Here is a 22730-nt window from a genome sequence, read left to right as displayed (position 1 = left end):
AGCGAATTAACCCATAGGTAGACACAGCCCACTGAGTTTCTCGCCGGATCTTCTCAGTGGGTCGCGTTTCCGATCCGGTGGTAAATTCTGCGAAGCACTGCTCTTGCTACAGCCAGTGTTAGCAGCACTTCCGGTTAGAGCCCCGTGAGCTCACCTACATGTTAGGACGAAGCTGAAATAGCCTCTCAAGGCTATTAGCACAGGTAGGAAAAAAAAGTTACACGGATGCATTTTAAAATTGTTCCATTGAAGTAACACAAATTGATTACCGAACCTTTTTTTTATTTTATTATTTAAAACTAAATTAGAAATAAATAAAAAGAGTTTCGATTGTATGTTTTAGCAATATTATTATAAATACGTAGGCTACAAGTGCTCATTGTGACCGAAACTTTGTTGACTTCGGCATTTATCAAGATTGGCTTAATAAGCAGGCCGTGTGAGTTCTACAATCATATTTAATGCCTTTCGGTTTACGACTACATTAAACTGAGCGAATTTGTGTCTCGTCTATTGAAGGTAATGCGATACTAGGATTTTATGGGCGCACGCAAATTGATGTTAATAAAATGGTGGAGCAACTAGAATTTGAACGAACTAAGCTTTATTAGTCATCCGTACTGCCAGGAAACAAGATGGTTGCATATTTCAATAGAACTCAAGAGATTCAAGCTTATTGAATTTTCATATTAATTATTAGATGGGTAATTCAAAATTAAAATTTATATTTATGTAAGATAATTACAACTCCAATGTATGTGACGTGTCAACTTTTGTGTATATTATTATATACATATTTCTTAAATCATTTCCGATCTAAAGGTTTATAGCTAGTATAAAAATATAACTGAAAAATTAACCATTTAGTACTAATCGATTAAGAAGGGCGTGATCGTTTGCTTTTTTACTTATATAACAAAAGGATCATTTAAACCTTTTTTTTCGCTGATTTCAATAATGTAATGTGTTATAATCAGTTATTTATTATAAAATAAAAACTTACTTAATTTACGATTGGTATACATAAAAAAAAAAAGAGAGACTACTGCAGCATACATAATTCGCGATATTAAAGAAATAAGGTCGAATATTAGGTGTAAGACAAAATTCCAAAAAATTATGTAATGACAAAAAATTGCATGGACGAGTCTGTATAACAATGATTTTTATTAGTTTAACGAGTGATCGAGCTCATAGTACAACTGGTGTTAAATGGTTACCGAAATCCATAGACATCCCAATTTGTATACCGTCACCCATTTTGATACTAATATCTACACTGTCTATAGTCTCAACTATACTTAATACATGTTCGCTGTCCTTTCTAACTGGAGCGTATCATCCGCGGAAATGGGCAGCATAGTGAAACCTACCCGTGCTGGCTCACAATATATCACCGATAAAAGTATACTTGCCTAAATCGTTTTTAGTTTACAGAATTGTAACATGACTTATTCCGCACGTTACATTCGCGGAGATCTGATTCTTCGCGACTCGTAAAGGCTATAAATTTAGCGATTGTTGACAGTTAAGCAGAACCTCGTGCTCGTTGCGTGTTTTCCAACTGCGAACACATTCAACACTGTGCTCGATCCAGCACTGTTTCATAATTTAAGGCACCTTTTAATGATTTCCGCTATAAGTACTTTGAAACATTTCTATTAAAGTGGCAAATTCATTTAACACTTATAGTGATTTGAAACAAAAAAAAGTAGATAGAAATAACCAAATTTTCTCACAAAAATTAGATCCAGTACTTAATCAAAGGTACTTTAAACTTTAATTTCGTATTCAAGAATAGCTGTTTAAGCTTCGAAAGCTTGTTGCTGTGGTCACCGGACAAATTGAATGCGGATAATAATTGTTTTAAATGTTTAACAATCGTACACATTTTGATGCAAAACTAACAGTTAATAAGAAATCATAAAATTAAACTGTAAAACAAGTCACGTCGGTAACTCGCGGACGCTTGCATTATTTTCTAAGGTACCGGATAATAATTTATGTTGAGACACTGTGTCGAGCACTGTGCGTCCGTGTTGCTGTGGGCTGTACAAAACGCTCCGCAGAATCGAGCTGGCCCATTAGCTTGCTGGTCGTGTCGTTCACACGCGCAGACGGATCATGTTGGACTAACTAAAATTGCAAAGAAATCCCCCGTTGTTCAGACGACCCCACACTCCCCTAATTGGGGCTCGAGCGTCGATTTATTTGGGAATCATGACCTCTGGCGGTCGTTTTAATGACGACTTTATGATCTCTGTGTCCGGTCGTTGGCTTTTTAGCATTTTTGTCGTATTAACGCTCGAGACGCGACCTCCTTGAAACTTTGTAATTTATACAGCCGTTTAATGTACTGTAAGGATATGATGTAACTGTATAGGAAAAAAAAGAACTTGAATGTTTCTTTTAGTTTGCGGCTTAAACGCTGCGTCATTTTTATATTATATTGTAGTGCAAGAAAATTTCTAGGGTGGCGATTCTAAGAATTTCAGGGCGTTGTTTCGCATTTCAATGATACTTCGCAGAACTGACTTTATTATTACCAGAGGTCGGGTTATGTTGTTTTGTTGTTCGAAGTATAAAATATTGTCTATTAGTCTCTTTGAATGATAAGATAGCGTTACAGAGTAAAAGAAATGGAGACGTATTTTCCGGTTATTTAACAGAGATTCAGTTTTGCTGATTTCCTGCTCTCCTGTAGATATTTTCATTTATGGTATGCTTATTGGTATTGTTAGTGACAAAATTAAAGAAATACTGAACTAGAAATCGGTTAAGTTAAAGACAACACAAGACCGCAATTTGTGTCGTGTGTGCTTTGCAGTTGATTCCCCGAGATTGTTTTAGTGGAGGAAACGGAGGAGAGATGTCTTAAATTAGGACGAATTACAAGTGTCATTTCGTGGTTACATACTTAGGATTGGGATTATGTGCGGATTGGTATATAAAGGCTCGTGATTGGACGAGGCACGCCCCATCCCGCCCCCGCGCTGTTCTTGATTTGACTGCCCCACTTGTTAGAATATTCTTTGAGAGTTTTCCCACGGGACCTCAGAGTGTCGGTGCCTCAGAATTCAAAGATATAGTCAATTCACTTCGGGGTTTCGGCCGTTGTATATGAATGATTCTTATCTGGCACCGTATCTGTTCTGGCAGTTAGCGTTGACTTTTTTCTTTGCGTTTCTTTTCTTTTAGTACTTATTTAATATTGAATTGTTTTTGAAGTCTAAAATAAATACACAGTTAGAAATTACGTCATTTTCCTCTTCTCTGAAATGTAATTCGTTAAATTATGACAATTTTTAAAACGCTAATAAACTGCTCTACAACAATTAACCATACCCATACTTGAAAATGGAATGTGTGGAACATTCAAAATGTGTTTAACGTGTTTATTATTTTATTATAATATAACACTCGTACATTTATAAATGAAATATAGAAGCTCGGAGTTTATTTAGTTAGTTTATGTGTCATATTAATTTCAATGAAGCAATTATACAATATTTCATCGATATCGAAAAACCTTTTTAGTTAGATTTTTGGAATATTACGTTATATTAATTATTCAAATGTCTTAAGCATGTTGCGTGTTTCTTTATTTTCTTCTTTTCTATTTCAGGTGTTGAAGGCTGAAGACATTTACATGGAGGCAGAGGACGTGGCAGACAATGAATTCTTGGAAGTTAAGCCCAAAGATCTCGGTCTTGATGGACATCTACGACGACTGAAACGTGGTCTATTTGACAGTTGGTTTTGTGAGTAGTAATTCATTTGAAAAAAAGAAATACTCTTAGATTACAGAACTACACTTGCCTAAAAACAGATTTCAAAAACGATTTTTGGTTGAGATGATGATTCGTAACACGGTAGAGCTGAATTATTATTTGCTTTAAATATCGTAATTTGCATCGCACGCAATGTATTATTATAAACAGAAATGGATGGACTAATTGTATCTAAAATCTCGAGATGGTGCAACGAGCATCTTCATAGCATGTTCATTAAATTTTAACTCACTAAAATGACAAGTATTTGTGCTGAATTTGGCAAATGATTTTTTCTTTTCAGTTCACATAGCAGTAATAGTTCATAACTGTTTTAGCTTTATAAAATTCTTCAAAGAAAATCTTTTGAAATATGAATTTAGAGCACTGTTCATATTTCAAGCACTTGGCACTTACGCTTTGTTCCTCATATCAAAGACAATTTGATCATTATACATAAATAATAATAATATTGGCAACTATATTTATTATGTTAAACATTGGCTGAAGAGGTGTAAAAGAAGTAATTTTTAATTGACGGACCACCGAGAGAAGGGAACAATCCAATACCAAATTTAGCGAGAAATTTTCTCAATGTCAATGATTCATTATAGTAAATATATAGTCATTATAGTAAATAAACTTTTTTTTTTAAATGCGAACCCAAATTACGTCTCCCATGGATCGTTACCAGGCAGGATCGCATTCTTTTGCCGGTCGCCCAATGGCCGCCACTAGTCGCTAGTGCATCATGTTTGTTTCTGCTGCAAAGCATTCTTAAGTAGTACTTTGAAAGGTGGTACAGCCATTTTACAATTGTTACTTCAATCTCATGTCCCAAAGTGGACGGTACATATTCGTCGTGACACTTGTGGGCTACACTGAATCGAATTCCGGCGATATCTTATTAATTTTCATTTACGGGTTATAAAATGTGTTTTTCATTACAGCGCCTTTTGACACGTCTACGACTACTGAGGCGCCCCCTGAAAAGATCGAGTCGATCACTGAAGACGATGCGAGCTTGTAAGTTCGTTTTGCATTCATTCACAGTGAGATTAGCTTTAAAGCGTCCGCCGCAGGTGGGTCTTTGAAGAATCCCTGGGTTGAGACGATCTACTCATTCCCTTGTCTACCACAGCATTACGCACCACCTGAACAGTTTATTTCTTCGTTTCTGTGTTCTTTCACATTTCAGACTTTTTTGTCTCTAACTTATCATCTGTCATCAGGCTTTGTAAGAAACTTCACAGTAGTTCAGTTGTACGACATCCTCCTTCAAGAGGTCCCTCAGCTATAGATAGGGACTTGGCATCTCCTTTGACATTAAGTGGTTCGTGACCGACGGTGATCATATACCACCAAGCGGGCTTCATGTTCGTCTGCCTGGAAAGTAATAAAATAGACAAAATACGATGTAGGTCACACAATTATGCATATCAATAAACAAACTAAATTTTTCTAGTGACTAAATCGCGATGATGCAACCCTTTAATTTAAACTGACGTTAGAAATCACACGTAGGTAATCGTTAGTTTCTACATAAACACGGATATTGAAATAATCTTCGTTTAAACACTCGTCGAATTGGTCCAAGAATATTTAGCAGCGACGTCAGATTCGCAGATGCAGGCGAAGGTTAATTCTTGATTTAAAAAAAAATAGCTTTTTAATAATGATAGCCGATCGAACGAATTAATCATAAAACGGGTAAGCAACCTTACCCAGGGGGGCACATCGAGTATTGATTCTTCATTCTCCTCCTTGCTTCGTGTTCCTCAGTGCTGAGAGTCGTGATCTTTTCGGAACAGTCCCATTCCCGATTCTGCGGACAGAATGGAAAGCAGTCGACGTTGCCCAAAACACGTCATTTCGGATCCTGCCAAATCACTGACGGGGCTTTTAGGTATCTCAAGCACCAGTCATCGTTCTCGTCGAACCCGTGGCTTGCGATGAAGGGCTCGATGAGTCAATTAACCAATAGACACAGCCCACTGAGTTTCTAGCCGGATCCTCTCAGTGGGCCGCGTTTCCGATCCGGTGGTAGATTCTGCGAAGCATGGCTCTTGCTAGAGTTCATGTTAGCAACGTCGTCACGTTTGAGCCCCGTGAGCTCACCTACTATTTAATATTACGCTGAAATAGCCTCTCAAGGCAACCAGCTTAGGTAGAAAAAAAAGGAACACTTTTGTTTGGACTATGTTCCTTGATTCCTTCCTGTCCTCTGTGCAATTAATAGCGAGATTATTTTATCCTTCTTATTATTTGTCCATAATATGTAGTATTCCAATGTTACGCAGGAAATTAAGAAGATACCTTTTCAACTGTGTCTCCAAATTGGAACAACGTTAATAGTTTTCGAACAAGAATTTGCTGTTACTGTGTTTTTCGACATATGGGATATCTGTAACAAAATAACATTAATATATTTTTAACATTTCAGCGACAGGAAAGACGACGATTTGGACACCGAAGGCTCCGGCTACCCGGAGAACAGAGTCGAGCCAGAAATTAAAGAAAGTATGTATTAACTGGGACATCGATCCAAGTAAACTGTAAATTTTAGGATTTATAGATATATAAAGTTAAAATTTACACACTCAACGCCCAAGTTAAGATAATCAAAATATCCTCATGTACCTACACAATAAATAAAATTGAGTATTAGTATACCTAATGTTTTAAGGTAAATATATTGATTGCGACAAACCATCAAGCCAGGATCCCATTGTTTTATTAAAATTTTTATTGCTTAAATGGATAGACGAGCTCACAGCCCATCTGGTGTTAAGTGGTTACTGGAACCCATAGACATCTACAACGTAAATGCGCCACCCACCTTGAGATATAAGCTCTAAGGTCTCAATTATAATTACAACGGCTGCCCCATCCTTCAAACCGAAACGCATTACTGCTTCACGGCAGAAATAGGGAGGGTGGTGGTACCTACGCGTCGGGACTCACAAGAGGTCCTACCACCAGTAATAATTGTCGAGTCCTAACACCTACCACCAGGAATAATTGTCCATTGTTCAGTAATAATGGTCACTCATCACTAAGTCGACGTGATATTAACATTGTATGAACTGAATTAACAATTTATTAGGTAAAAAACACTTATGAATAAAATTACTCATTTAATTTTTTCAGAGACCCTTCGTGTTACCTTCGTAGTCATGGAACCATATCGAGAAGAGTACGTCAACAGAGATTCGGTACAGTTCCAGAACTTATCCAAATCTCTTGCTGATGAAGTCAATAAGCTCTTCGAATCTTTGCCTGGCACACAAAAGGCTAGCCTAGTGAGAATCCAGTGAGTACATATTTTAAGAATAATATACTTATTATTTATATTTATAAAATACTAATTTTGTTTTTAAATTGTTCAGCGTCTTCTAAATGGGATTAATGGGAATAACGAAATTTAATTCGAGCTTTTTATCTCTTGGAAAAATTAGAATATATTATAACTTCAATTTTTCAAATAACTTAAAAAACTGTTTTCATCTTCTATAAAGTTAAGCCGTTAACACTTTCGGTATGTGTTTTTGTTACTCAAATTAATCGATCATCGCACACATGATAATGAAAAACGATGTCGAGTATTTAAAAATTAATGGAATCAATCAGACTAGAATTTCAATTTCCGAGAAAAGATTCTATATATGCTTGAATAGTATTGTTTGTTTTATGTTAGTTAATTACATAGCAATTATTATTACTATGTAACTAAGATCTGAAGGTTTACTGTTGGTGGCGTCATTTCACATTGATTATAAGCTTTCACAACATGTACTAAGGTAATGAATAGCTCAGATTCCTGTTCATATCCCTTTTGTCCACTTTGGAAGAAGCAGTTGTGTATCTTATACATAGCTTACTCATATTATTTGCGAACTTATGAGCGTATGAAATGAAATGAAATTTATTTCGAATCAGAATACGTATTGTAGAATTGCTTAAAAATATGCTCGCTAAAAACTGCAGTATTTGCAGTGAATGTTTGATTTTTGTTTGTTTTTTTATGTGAAGCTTGTTTTGTAGTATTTAGTTACAGTATTATAAAGGTTTGTTTATTTACACCTAACGCTTGAGAAGCAAAGGTCGCGTCTATTTATGCTAAAAAAAGGTCTTTATCCAGATTCATGGATTGATTTTAACTTTTTTTAAGTCCCGACTTCGGGTTGACAATATTCTTATAATAAATTATCATTTACAATTTTAAAAGTTGAAATTTTTGGGTAGCCGTACTTTTGCCTCTAATAACAAGACACAATAAATAATAAGCACTCTAGTTTATAAAGTTTCGATGAATACCAATTGCTAAAACTAACACTTAACAACTACTACATTCTTATTTTCAATGAAGTAAACGTTTTACTTTAATTTATAAGCGAAATAAACATTGGCATTTAAGGCGATGCGCCTGAGCGAAGTTTAACAGCAAAAAAATATAATGTCTTCATATTAAATAAAACTTCATTAATACGAGTATTCCTTAAATTGATAAAAAAAAAAAATCATTAAGTTTTTTTTTTCTAATTATAATTTGCAACGCTCTTCTTTCATCTACAATCGCTGTCAGCTTTAACTTCACTACACAAGCGAATCGCCAAATTTAGCGTCAAAACCTTATATAATACAGCCTTGTATTAAAAGCCTCGCTCTTTATATTCTAGGTCTTGCGTTTCCGACGACTTCTCCTGCAAAGTTACTCTGGACATTGTAACAACTGGATACGACAACACGGACGTGATCGCTCAAACCCTGAGAGACCACATCAGGAACCGAAGCATGCTAGGGACGGTCACAGTAAACGATAACGATTTCAGCGCTTTTGTTATTGATTCAGGTTTGTTTTTATTTCACTTTTTTCTCCTATTTTCTCTCCTAAGACAAACACAGAGATAATCGAACAGTGGCCGGCAGGAGGTGGACGGGGAGAGCCGAAGACCGGGCCCAGTGGTATGGATTGAGAGAGGCCTGTGTCCAGCAGTGGACGACTGTGGGCTAATGATGATGATGATGATGAAACACAGAGATCAAGAAATCCAATCGCTGCACACGTCTTAATGCTTACAAATTTGAATACATGACGACTTTTTTGTTTGTTCTCGTAATCAGAAGAACTTATTCCCTCTGGTGTTTTAAACTAGTATTTAGTACTACCTAGTCTAGCCCTAAGTTCTGTTACAAATCACACTGCATTTTTTTATAGAAGTAATGTAATATTATTAAAATTTATACCTACATTATTATTAAAGTCTAAGCAAAAAAAAAAAAATATCCTATTCGAAATGGCCACCCTTGGCTTTTATACAGGCCTTTAATCTGTTTGGCGACGAATCTATGGATTTACGCACTGTTTCCAAGGGAAATTTCGCCACATTGCTCCAAAGTTTTTTAAGAGACTCAATGTCACCGTGTCGTTTAGAGCAGGCCATGTCTTCTAAAACTGACCATAATTTGAAGCATAAAGGGTTGAATTCTGGGTTAGATGAGGGCCAGTCTTCAGGTCTTATAAAGTCCGGAACGTTGGTTTCAAGCCAAGCTTGGGTAGTTCGTGCCGCGTGACGAGGTGCAGAGTCCTGCTGGAAAGTCCACGGTATATTTAAAAAAAGTGTATTGCTGAGAGGTTTTACAACATGATCCAAGACTGTATCTTGATACACTTTGGCTTGAAGTTTTCAATCCTTTTTCACAAAAATGTAGTTTTGTAACTTTTTGATAAGACACGCCCCACCAAACCATCAGTGACGCAGGATGATGACCACGTTGTACCTTTCTGACCACTTGAGCAGCTTTTTTAGAACTTTGAGCGTACACTTTATCATTTTGCTCATTGTAGTTTTCTTCAATCGTGAACATTTTTTCATCGGTAAAGAGGATATTTCTGTGCCTTTCACCTGCGTATCGCGACAGAAGGCGTTTTGATCGATCCACTCTCTTTAATTGTAAAGATTGATTTAGGGCATGTCCTGTATATCGACGATAAGCACCGAGCTTCAGGTTCAGATTCAGGTCACAGAGTCCATTTGTCCAGAATACCACAATGCTTATACATATGTCCTAATGTCTTGTTGGTTTAATGGTTAGAGGTATCAACAACCACTCGGTTCGGCTTCGTTTCCAGGTTGAGGTTGCTTTTCAAAGATACATGTTTGGGGTCTGACTAGATCGTTCTTGAGTTATTCGTTGTCCCCGTGCGGACGTTACGCAATTAAAACCACGATTTTTTTAAACTCTGAAAGATGTGGATCGACTGACTATAATACGTATGCGTAAGTTTCAGTCTTATACGGGTCTCTGTCTTAATTTTAGAATTGAAAAACAAAACCACAATATGCTATTTACATATTATTATATAGTATTTTCTTCGGTCTTCCCGAGCCATAGACATAATTAAAACTATCTTTACAGTTTAAACCTGCATTTTTTTGTTGTCATTCGATAATATTTTTTCCGTTCATTCGATAACTTTACAATTTTCGTGGTCACTCACGGACGACTGAAACACTTTTGAGAAACTATAAAGGTTAACCGATGATTGATAATTTTTTATTTGATTTTGCAATACTTGTACACGAGTATTTGTAAGATATGCGTAAATGGGAAAAGATAAATAAATAGAGTTCAATTTTCAACGACAGGGAGGAGAACAGCTACGATGATACCCTCTGGAAACAGGGTTTCCTTCAAAAACTCAAAATTACAATAAAAGAGGAAATGTTATACATAAAATGAGTGTGATAATTGAGCTCCCAGTAATATTTGTTAAAATTTTGGACGAATATAAATATAGTGGCATAAGCCATTTATAAAATTATAAGTTTCATAAAAAGCTAATTCGTTTTGTCTAGCAATAACTTCAATAGCTACGGATCTTATGAAAATGTCGATATAGATTTTTGGAACTTCAATAGAATTATCGTTCTTTCGAATTTATATGCGATAATTTTTTTTTAAATTCGTACACTTTAAATCCAGCAAACTTCACTTGTCGCCCTAATGAGATCCAGTGCGGCGACGGTGCTTGCGTCCCAGAATCGGCAAGATGTAATAATGAAAGGGACTGTAGCGATTGGTCCGACGAAAAGAACTGCCCTATTGGTATTTAAATTTTTTTATTTTTTTATTGATTTTGTAATTATAATTTTTTTGTATTTAAAACAGTTTTCGAATTAAGGACCTAATATTAAAGTAAAAAGCTCTTTTTTATTGTGATTTTTCATTTAATTTTTTGTCCAATTTATTTACTCGTTTCTTTTTACTTGTTTTGTTTTTTTTTTTAATGTAGAAAACATTCCCGATGAGGAACAAGAACAGACCTTAGAGGCTGAAACAGAAAGTTATCGTGAGTACTTTTTTGATGCTTACAATCTTTTGAGAAGAGCTTGAATATACCTGTTTGTAATTTCTGTTAATTTCTATAATATCGATCGATTACAAAAGGAAATAAAATCATACGTCAAATTAACTAGCTCGAATAATCTTCAAATTTAGACTTGAGTCATTGTGGAAATAAACTTTATGTTTCCTAAATTTGACTACAATCACAGCGAAGTGAAATTTAACAATACTTATATTGTTTCTGAAAGTTTTCTAATGGCGTTAGAGCCGGGAATATATTATTTTTATTTCTTTTTGTTATATTATTTTTTACATATATTTTTGATTAAGGTCCTATCGAACGTGGCGATCAGCCCTTCGCATCTGAAACGACCACACCTTATTATTACGAAGAAGAAGTTACAGTTCCCTATGCTGAACAATTTAGTAAGGAAAACCAATCACATAGTTCCACTAACATTTTGTTTACCGGATTTCGACCTTGTTACAGAGATATAAGAAAATACTAGACTAACAAAGCTATTATGGCATTAACAATATTTAACTAATATGTATTTTTAACACCAATATAACTGTTCATTTGATTTCGATCTGCTTTTAACTAACTAGCATGTTGCATAGTCCTAACGTATATTTGCCAATAAATTGAGGTACCTACATATCGTAGGCGTTAAGTAATGCTCCATTATTGTTAGTATTAATTTTGAAAAGCTCTCGAATTCTCTCTACCATCATTTCTGGTTAAGTGGCAAGGTCTTGGTTATGGTAGAAAAATAGTGTTAACCATTCTTCAGAACTTATTACCGGGAACGCGCGCTAATATTTGAAAATAATGTGATAGCTGCTGTATTTGAGGTTATGGTGTGTTTTGCTTGCTTAGATGTGTTATTAAATGCGAGAGTCGTCTGATTTTATGTGGCTAATAGGTTTCATAGAGATCAATACTGTAATACCATCATCCAACTTAAGAAATAAGGTGTAAGATTCAATTATATACTTTTTTTCTTTTTTTTCTTGGCTCAGATGGGTGGGCGAGCTCACAGCCCAGAAGGTGTTAGATGGTTACGGGAGCCCATAGACATCTACAACAATGCGCCACCCAGCTTCAGATATAAGTTCTAAGGTCTCAAGTATAGTTACAACGGCTGCCTCACCCTTCAAACCGAAACGCATTACTGCTTCACGGCAGAAATAGACAGGGTGGTGATACCTAGCCTCGCGGACTCACAAGAGGTCCTACCACCAGTATTAGATATAATAATATGATATCATTACTTCAAATTGGAATACATACAGTTTTGCTGCAGAAAAACGCAGGGCTGCGTAGTATGTTTGTTTCTATTACCTAAAGTATCACGAATCGATTGTACGAAATTTGCTGTAATTTTCCACCATTATTTATTTTGTAAAAAGTCAATGGTGCATTCAACAGTACCTTTCATTTTAATTTAAAAAAATATCGAAAGAATTAATGTGGTCAGCTATAAAAAACGAGTTTATTCACAAATTCTGTGCTCGGCAGGCCTAGGGTAGCCAAAGAACCGACAGTCGCATTTCGCTGGGTCACTAATACAGCTAGAAACGACGGCAGTTTGCTTAATTGATTTTGTTTTCTAGCATGTTCATTGGACGAGTTCAAATGCGATGAGACTCGTTGCATCAGACGGGACGAGGTGTGCAACAACATCAACGACTGTCAGGATGGAACTGACGAAGAGAACTGCGCAAGTAAGTACATATTTTTAGGTTTTCACTTAGAGAAACATTTATTTGGCGACATAATAAACATTTACCGTTCGATATATCGGGATACACATGAATTCTGTATTTAGTTCTGGATTAATTGCGGCTGATATAATGGTGCCAATCAACAGGGATTGAACAATAAACGGGCAGTATCTGAATTGGCCCGAGAGACGTTCACCATTTCGTCGAGGTGATCCTGGTAATGCGGGTATTCAAAGTCAACGTGACCAAAGATAATTGTTTTGTCTATTACCAACTACAAGTCCCACACATTTTTTACCCTGTTCAATTTATATTTCGAAAAATTGTGAGACATGCTACATTTTTTCTGGAACAGAGCTGCCCGTGGCACTCATTCATGCATAAACTACAAATTGTTTTGTAGATTTGTTAATAGGTAAAAAAAAAACAAAGTGTCGTATTTTTGAAGTTATACTTCTTTAGACGCGTTATGAAAAAATGAGAGTGAAATTTTACGATGCGCGCGCACCGTGACACAAAATTAACAGAATGAAGTTGCCCACTAAATCGCTCATTACAATACGACCGACGTAACTTGGCGAGTCTGAATATAGCCGAATATAAACTTTCCGAACTGAACCGAAAATTACCGAATTTATACGATGTCAAGAAAAGGGATGTCCAATATGCGTGTTTGAGGATGTTCTTTAATCGTTTTTTTTACAAATTGATTAACATTTAAATAAAAAAAAGAAATAAATTTAATAAAAAAAAAAAATTACTTCTTACGCGCGTACACGCACCCTTTTTTATTATAGTAGAAATACCCAGTGTTACTCAGTTGACTTCATTTACGACGGCAAAAATACGGATGTTAATTCATGTAGTAAACGTGCGAAATTTCGTCCGGTTATCCGTTTTTTATTCGTTTACTTACTTTTCCGTGATCGAGTAAGCAACATCCAAAAAATCAAACCTTCACTTGTAGAATAGTAAGCAATTTCCTCGTCTCTGTTTAGACATAAAAAATGTATTTATATTTTTGCGATCAAATTACTTAGTGCACCTAATCTAGAAAAAAAACTGCTCACCTTAGAGTTGATGAGAATAAATTACCAACAACTCAACCTCATTATGTCATTTTAAGTCGGAACACGATCGCTCACGACATGCGAACATCTATTTAAAGGATGCTATTTTATTTACAATACTCTCTGTGACTAATAATGTAAACAAAGCTTGAAAATTACTATTAATAATTTGTAATTTTACCGTTGAAATTGATACGGTGAATATTATTTTATTAGCATTTGTGCAGATTGATAGAGTAAATTTTATGAATATGCGGTCTTTGTCTCTAAGTCTTTGTATGTTGTACTGTTAATTCTATAGAGGTTGCTTCAAAGAACTGTTTAGGTGTTTTAGGAGCCCCATAGAATTGTTGGGAATACTTCAGACCTTGACCGCAAGATGGCATTTGAGATGTACATGTGGCCTCCTCAAGTCCCTTAACGCCATAATAATTAATTATCGCTATAGTTGCTTATGTGTGCTAATGAAAACTATATTAAACATTATGACAATTCGATTTGGTAGAATTATTTTATTCAATTTAACTTTTCGATATATCTAGAAAGAAATTACATGTGGTAGGATCTCTTGTGAGTCCGCGCGGGTGGGTAACACCACCCTGCCTATTTCTGCCGTGAAGCAATAATGCGTTTCGGTTTGAAGGGTGGGGCAGCCGTTGTAACTTACTTGAGACCTTAGAACTTATATCTCAAGGTGGGTGGCGCATTTACGTTGTGGATGTCTATGGGCTCCAGTAACCACTTAACACCAGGTGGGCTGTGAGTTCGTCCACCCATCTAAGCAATAAAAAAAAGTATTGTCTAGGTCTGAAAACAGACACCACTTGTGTTCGGGTGATGTTCTTAATGTTTTCACGGTAATCAGATATTAATTGTATTGACTAAACTAGGGTACTGCTTCTATTATTGGTATATGTAAATATTGGTTCATTTTATTTTGGAGATTGTTAAACTGTGTAGCCGATTGTCTGACTCAACTGAAACTCCTACGGCAGTCATTACCGCTTCAAAATCTTTTTCAATTTCTTTTCCATCATCGTACAACTCGTGAGTAGGTAGTTTTGATTAAGCCGTCAGTTTTAAATAAAAAAAACTTAGCGAGTATGAATGTGAATTATGTTTCTTCAATAGAAGTCAATTTTCACTTTCAGCAAAATTTCACCCCCCGTTATATTTGAAGGCAGCTTTGTTATTTTGTTATGTTTACTGTTGTTTCTTTAAAAAGAGCTAACGAAACTACAGATATATATTTTTTTAATTAGGACAGCTGATAAGTGAAACAATCGAATCTACGGCCTTTTAAAGTATTTGGATGCATTCAAGCTTGAGGTCCACGGTCTCCAAAACTTGGTTCCTGAGTTTCTCACTAAATCTTGTGCGATAAAAAAATCTAAAATTTCATAGCTAAATTACTTTTCTACATAAACAATATTAAAGGAATTCAATTAGTTTAAAGTTCGAAAACATTTAGGTAAATCAATATTAAACACGAACCAAAACCGGTAGTAATTTACTTACATTCACTCTTTAGATAAACATTAATGCATACCGATACAATGAACGGAATATTGTACGATTATCGTTCATTATAAATACTGTGACTATGAATACTAGAAAATTCTGACAGATTCTTTTTTTGAATTTGTGTTTATAACAGATCAGTTAAACTAGATTAATCTGGATTCAAATTGTTCGTCATACTCAATTATCTAGCCCACTCTCCATTACACAGAGTTTATCTTCGCCTCCGAAACGAGATCCTTGCGGCCTTCTCGATCTAGCGCCCTCTCTTGTCAGTGATCAGAGAGCTAGCTTACACAGCGTTCTAAAAATATTTTTTTATATTTATATGACGGTTTATTTATTAGTTGATACACTAAACTAATAAACGTAATATGCATACACACTAACGTACATAAATACTATACAAATATTTTACAATAAATATTTAAAAAATATTCGATAAAACAACACTACAACAATATGAATAACCCAAATATTTTTTGAAAAAAATTTACTCATATGATTAGTAATTCCTTTCTTCGAGGAAGCGGCGCGCCACACATACCCTCTTATCGTGGCTGTCTCTAATTAAATATTCGACCCAGGCGACGGGGCAACGTAAAGCCGCCGTCGCCTTAAACATGGCCTATCGAATCCTCCTAATCCAGTCTCGGTGCTTTTAGGCTCTCCAAGCATCGGTGGTCGTCAAAGAATTCGACGGGCAACCTAGCCCATAGACGCAACTCATTGAGTTCTTTGCCGAATTTCTCACTGAATCGCGATTCCGATTAGGTGGTAGATTCAGCGAAGTACTGCTCTTGCTAGCAATGTCTCTCAACTTTAGCCCTGTGAGCTCACTTATGTATGGCTAGTTGGAATAGCACTTTAGGCTACTAATGATTAGGTAGGTAAAAGGGTATTTATTTGTTCGCCACAGTCCATAACATTTCAAAATCATGGTCAATTTAGAACTGTCGATAGGAATTTGAAGTGGTCTCGTGGGCGGACATATATAGTTCGAGTGGTGTAATCTTGTCATAACCAGGCGAATAGCTACCGACTTCGTGACGAGATAACGGTTCGTTCACCTGAGTACGTGGGAGAATTATATTAACCATGGACATCTCCCATGATTCACTGATAATATTAATAAACATAAATAAGAATAAATATTAAACTAAAATAATTGAAACGTTTCAAAAGACAGTAGTAGATCTATACTTAATATTATAAAGAGGAAAGATTTGTTTGTTTGTTTGTTTCGAATAGGCTCCGAAACTACTGGACCGATTTGAAAAATTCTTTTTCCATTTGAAGCCGACATTGTCCCAGATGAACATAGGCTACTTTTTTTTAATTTTTTTTTATTTTATTTATTTGATTTCATGTGTGTTTTAATGTTTCCGAAGCGAAGCGAGGGCGGGTCGCTAGTCTTTAGATAAATACACAAACATGATTTTTTGCTAATGAAAATATAAAAAAAAAACGTTCATTTTCGACCATCCCCTTCTCTAAATTTAGTTCTAAAGCTCATTCAGAAAACGCCTTGTGCTTAATAAAGTTAACAAAGCGCTATTGTGGCGTGAATCCAATTTGTTATATGAAAATGAATATGTCTAATGCAGAACGATGCAGTGATAATAATCGCGCACTAAACATCGTTTACTTGTCAAACACATGAATAGCCACAAGATTGTTAATCATCTTGCATGATTCAATTTCGCTGCAGTCGAATAGTAAATTGTATCGCAATTAGGAAGAGGGGAATCTCGACAACTCTAATTTCCTCATAGATGTTCTCGTGTCTTACTAATCAGTTAAAGCTGTTTCTGTGCTCACTGCTAGAATTGTTTAATCTGTTTTAACTATACAGAGTGTCCCGCAAAGTGTATATTAAGTCGAAAACTGTATAAAATGTTCTATTTGAATAATCGATTCGACAAAAGGATATGTTTTATATAATAATTAATTTTAGATAAATAATAAATATCTTCGGCACAAATCATATTTTAATATAACGAACAACCGAACCATGCCGAACTTTGAATTATGTTTTACCTAAGGTACCGTAATGTGATTCGTAATTAAAACTAAGGCGGGCCACATAACAAAAGATGCGGATTTGTGTTTTTATTGCTTAGATCGATGAACGATCTCATGGTGCTGAGTGGTTGGAGAAAATAGACATCAACAACTTAAATGCTGCCTTAAATTTAACGTGATTGTTGAAACTATAGCAGCGTTTCGGTTTTATAAGCATCAAAAGTTTTGTTATCTCAGATATGTTTGTTATTTCAAAGCGAAATTCTTCTTTTTAATACGCTTTTATTAGCTTCAGACGTATGTATGTTAGTATGTAACGGAATCTTTGAACATGATTTTGACCCCCTTCAAAACGTCGGATTAACTTGATATTTTGTATACTTATTAAGGACTCATGACAATTCAATTTAAAAAAATATATTGAAATTTTTTAAATACAACTAAAAAATGAAAAATAAATAATAGTTTAAAAAAAACTAAATTCAATCATGTTTACTAGATGTAAGAAGCAAGTTTTGGCAATTACAGGTAATTATCCAAATATATAAAATAACATGAAACGTGTCTAATAAGGCAGACCAAATGTCTATTCGTGTTCAAAAAGCTTTAAAAAACTATAGATAAATAGTCTAAACGATAGTCTACGTATGCTAGAGACTTCAGATGCTGTATCTCGAACGCTAAGATACTCTCTCATCCGATAGCACTGACCCGTTCTTTTTCAAGCAATAGTTAAATGCAGTCTGGTGTATGAGCATTGATGACCACTCGCCTTTAGTCGCGCTGTGTTCTCATTTGTCTGATAATGCAATAAAAATACCACGATTTCATTAAACTCATATCTCGACAGTAGTGTGTAAAATAGCGTGTTTTTTTACCTATCGTTGTTATTGTCATCATTCAAGAGTCGTAATACTAACAAAAAACGATTCAATAAGAACTAGTAGTCTAAAAACACAAAGTATATCAATACTTTGGCCTCATAAATATCCATATCATTAAATTGATTGCAATAGTTCTAAATATTACGGCATAACTAACAATAGAAATTACATCATTGGCACGCGGCCTACCGTTAGATTTAGCCAATAAAATTTTAACAGAAATAAATTAATCGAGACGGCTCTATATAACAGATAAGTGCTTTAATTGTAACTGTCTGCGTTCAGGGCGCCTTCTCATTGAAATTAATAAAACCGAATTGTTTCGATTTAGAACATATTCTTTGTACATTACTGAACAGAAGATGGTAACACAGATAACTTACTACTACATTTCGTTCTTTGAGTAACTATTGGAATGTGATAATTAAGAAAGCATAATTAGTTTTTGTTATTCGAAGAAAATGATACGACCCTGCTGGCGTTATAAACTTAATGGAGCTTAACGGCAACCACGTAGACATGTCCATAGACATGACAACCTATCGCTCACTTTGAAACGCTTTGAGTTCGTGTCCTAGGTAGGCCGTGAGATTATCAATCCACCATGTGCAATGGTGGTAGGACCTCTTGTGAGTCCGCCCGGGTAGGTACCACCACCCTGCCTATTTCTGCCGCGAAGCAGTAATGCGTTTCGGTTTGAAGGGTGGGGCAGCCGTTGTAACTATACTTGAGACCTTAGAACTTATATCTCAAAGTGGGTGGCGCATTACGTTGTAGATTGTAGATGTCTATGCGCTCCAGTAACTACTTAACACCAGGTGGGCTGTGAGCATGTCCACCCATCTAAGCAATAAAAAAAAATAGATATTGTATATATCTAATTTTTTATTATTAAATTGTATTGTATTAAAGGTCCGTGTGACAATACCCATTATCCTATGCGTGTGATATTGGATATACGTAAATGCATTGTTAATAAATCGAATTCATGTAGACACGCTGTTCTTCTTCGTCGCTTTCTTCATTGCTGAAGGTCGTGTCCCTGAAACTTGACCGTTGCCTATCTCGTGAGCTGTTTCCATCTCGTCCGGTCCTCAGCTGCTCGAATGGCGGTTGCGACTGGCAACCCAGTTAGAGCGGTTACTTGATCACACCAACGGCTAGGTAATCGGCCGCGGGGTCTCTTTCCTTCTACTTTGCCCGTCACAATCACTTTGTCCAAGTTATCTGACTGTCGGCGGGCAATATGACCGAAGTAACTGAGGATCCTCTGGTAACGTATTGTTGAGAGCCTGACTCGGATGCGAAGCTGATCCAGGATAGGATAGATTTATGTACACACTGTAACGTAACTGTAACTGTAACTTAAGTGAGTAATGTAGTTCAGGTTAAATGCAGCAGTGTCTCAACGCGTCGCCTAAACACTCACTGGTTCATTACCTAAGGACAGTTTTGTTGAACGATGACATAATGTTTATTAGTCGACGACGTATCCAATTTATAATTGTATCGATTGACAAGAGACACTTTCATGAATTAAAATTTTTATACTGAACCTTGAATGTTTCTGCATCAGAAATTCTATGATTAAACCTTATTCTTTGTCTACCCAACAAAGTCCTGTGATGTCCTTGAAGATTGCATGAGACACAAATAGACACCCAAATTTATTATAAAAAAAAGAACACAGTATTCCTAACCTAAAAATACATGTTATTATCCGCAACATGCTTCGTCAGATTACAGAAATAAGTATGGAATTGTAAGTATGTGTAAGAAATAAGTATCACCCAAACGTGTGATTGGCTTAGAGAAATTCACGTAACAATATAAATTTCAAGGCCTGAATTTATTACCGTTTTTATGGATTAATCTCGCATTTAAAATTGTCAATATAACATTTCAAATACTTTACAGTTTTCGTGGTCACCACATCTGAAAGTCATCGGTATAAAATGCAAGAGGAAACAGTAATATTAGTTCGTAGTAGTAGTTACCCTCTACATATATATTGAAATTAAAATAAGAAGAAAACGTTAATGTTAATTTTACTAGAAATTACACTTTTTAATCTTAGCAAAAGTAAAACGCATCACCTTAGGCTGCTAGTTTCCCTATTGGTAGATATATTATAGGTATATAGGTAACAAATTTGTTCATTATCTTTAATAATTATTACATAATTGTTATTGTTTATTTAAAAAATACAAAAGATCTAACTTTATTTTTAATTTTTTATCGCTTAAATGAGCATTACTGCTTCACGGCAGAAATAGGCAGGGTGGTGGTACCTACCAGTGCAGACTCACAAGAGGTCCTACCACCAGTAATTACGCAAATTTTAATTTTGCGGGTTTGATTTTTATTACTTGATGTTATTCCTTCACCGTGGAAGTCAATCGTTAACATTTGTTGATTACGTATTTCGTATTTCATTAGAAAAATTGGTACCCGCCTGGAATTCGAACACCGGTGCATCGCTCAACACGAATGCACCGGACGTCTTATCCTTTAGACCACGACGACTTCAAAATAAAATAGAAGGAAATACGTTCGAAATGAAAATTGAAATTGTAATTGAGACGCATTTTCATTTTACACACGTTTTATGTTGGAACAATTAGCAGAAAGTGTATTTTTATAGCTAAACGAAGGGAGTGGCCCTTCGTTTCAATTTAACAAAAGGTGCCAATGTCTTTGTAATATTTTACATGAGAATTTCATTGGAGTTTTATTGTTTAAAATAAAATTAGTATCTATAAGCAACAATTTTGATGTACTCCCAGTATATCTTTTCAAATATTCGCCAAAAGATAGCTCATATAATTATAATCTAAAAAATGGTGGTTGTTTCGTAAACTAAATCTATAAAATCAATTGTCATCTTGAATCGAGTAACCAAAAGGGGATTGTATATATAAAATGACAGCGGATACCCTTAAATCCAAACCGAGCGGGTCAAGAGGTTTGTCGTATCACATCTGCTTGAACCGTCGACAGATTAAATTCCATGTCAGTACTTAAAATAGTTTTTTTGTATTGACTATTGTTTGATAAAGGCGACGTTTTGTAAATAAATTTTTATTACGCTCTAAATTATACGATTTTTTACCCAACATCAGTGTCTAGTTTTGTACAACAACAAAAAAAACTTATCATCGGTACATAGATTACAATTACTTAATAAAAAATATGTAGTATCAAATCACACAAGTAGCACAGTGGTTTAACAATTATTTTAAGAGCAAACTTTGAATAGTCTTTTCCTTTAACAAAAAACTGCCAAAATCATTTCATATTAATGCCACTTTGACCTACTTTTGCACGAAATACATAGTAGACATGTTTATATCCAAACTTTCATTTTATTATAAGTGGTATCATAAAATACGTAACATAATTTTCATAATAAGACAATTCGACCCCTGGGTGCATCGTTTAGGGTTAAGTTTTAGGGATGTCCTATTTTATTAATACATTTTTTTTTAAATCAATTAATATCAACAGAATAACTCACAATAGAATATTTTTCGGTAAGATAATGTGGTAAATGTAACATTAATACGCGCCTCTTTAGACCTTGCGAACGAACCACTTCTAACAGAAGCAGACCATTTAATCCTAAATGAGACATTACGCCTCTTCCTACTCTTGAGGTATAAGATTGAAGTACCAATTGCGTACAATCTATCAATTTGTTCGTCATCACTGATGCAATATGTTGTTGTTTTATTATCAAAATCAATCAAAACCATCGACTGACTGCCGATCAATCTTTAGACCATTAAATAATCGAGATTCGTGTTTTACAGCTCGAAATGGAACTCGATTTTGCTGATCTGCTTTTTACTGGTGGTAGGACCTCTTGTGAGTCCGCAAGGGTAGGTACCACCACCCTGCCTATTTCTGCCGTGAAGCAGTAATGCGTTTCGGTTTGAAGGGTGGGGCAGCCGTTGTAACTATACTTGAGACCTTACAACTTATATCTCAAGGTGGGTGGCGCATTTACGTTGTAGATGTCTATGGGCTTCAGTAGCCACTTAACATCAGGTGGGCTGTGAGCTCGTCCACTCATCTAAAGCAATTAAAAAAAATTGTAACTGAATTCTCGAAGCAAAAACAATATGATTATACGTATATTGTTTTGACGACAAGTGTATTAATATGCGTGTTACTTGCGGTCATTCAACAATAAAATCAACCGGTTATTATAAATCAGAATGATAACACTATTACGTTATAGGTTCTAGGTTACAACGATCGTAACAAAATAACTTCGATTTATCTTCGGAACTTATTTAATCAATATGTTATCGAGAGCATATTATCTGTAATTTTGCATAATATGAATACGCACATTAAATCATATTTACATAATACGG

General features: G+C 35.3%; 1 protein-coding gene across 10 annotated transcripts in view; it reads left to right on the top strand.

Moving 5' to 3' along the window:
- Positions 1–22730, top strand: part of LOC114252791 (basement membrane-specific heparan sulfate proteoglycan core protein) — a 203121-nt gene that overhangs the window by 59056 nt on the left and 121335 nt on the right. For all 10 annotated transcript variants that reach the window (XM_028187426.2, XM_028187425.2, XM_089731410.1 and 7 more), the window contains exons 2-10: positions 3626–3761; positions 4721–4796; positions 6214–6290; positions 6921–7083; positions 8450–8622; positions 10758–10880; positions 11068–11124; positions 11451–11546; positions 12738–12848. In XM_028187426.2, coding sequence (XP_028043227.2) covers positions 3626–3761; positions 4721–4796; positions 6214–6290; positions 6921–7083; positions 8450–8622; positions 10758–10880; positions 11068–11124; positions 11451–11546; positions 12738–12848 — 1012 coding nt within the window. The remainder of the gene's footprint in view (positions 1–3625; positions 3762–4720; positions 4797–6213; positions 6291–6920; positions 7084–8449; positions 8623–10757; positions 10881–11067; positions 11125–11450; positions 11547–12737; positions 12849–22730) is intronic.

Source organism: Bombyx mandarina, chromosome 01 (assembly GCF_030267445.1).
Source record: "Bombyx mandarina strain Sakado chromosome 01, ASM3026744v2".
Classification (NCBI taxonomy): Eukaryota; Metazoa; Arthropoda; class Insecta; order Lepidoptera; family Bombycidae; genus Bombyx; species Bombyx mandarina.
Note: the sequence above shows the minus strand (reverse complement) of the source record. Positions and strands in the feature narration are given on the sequence as shown.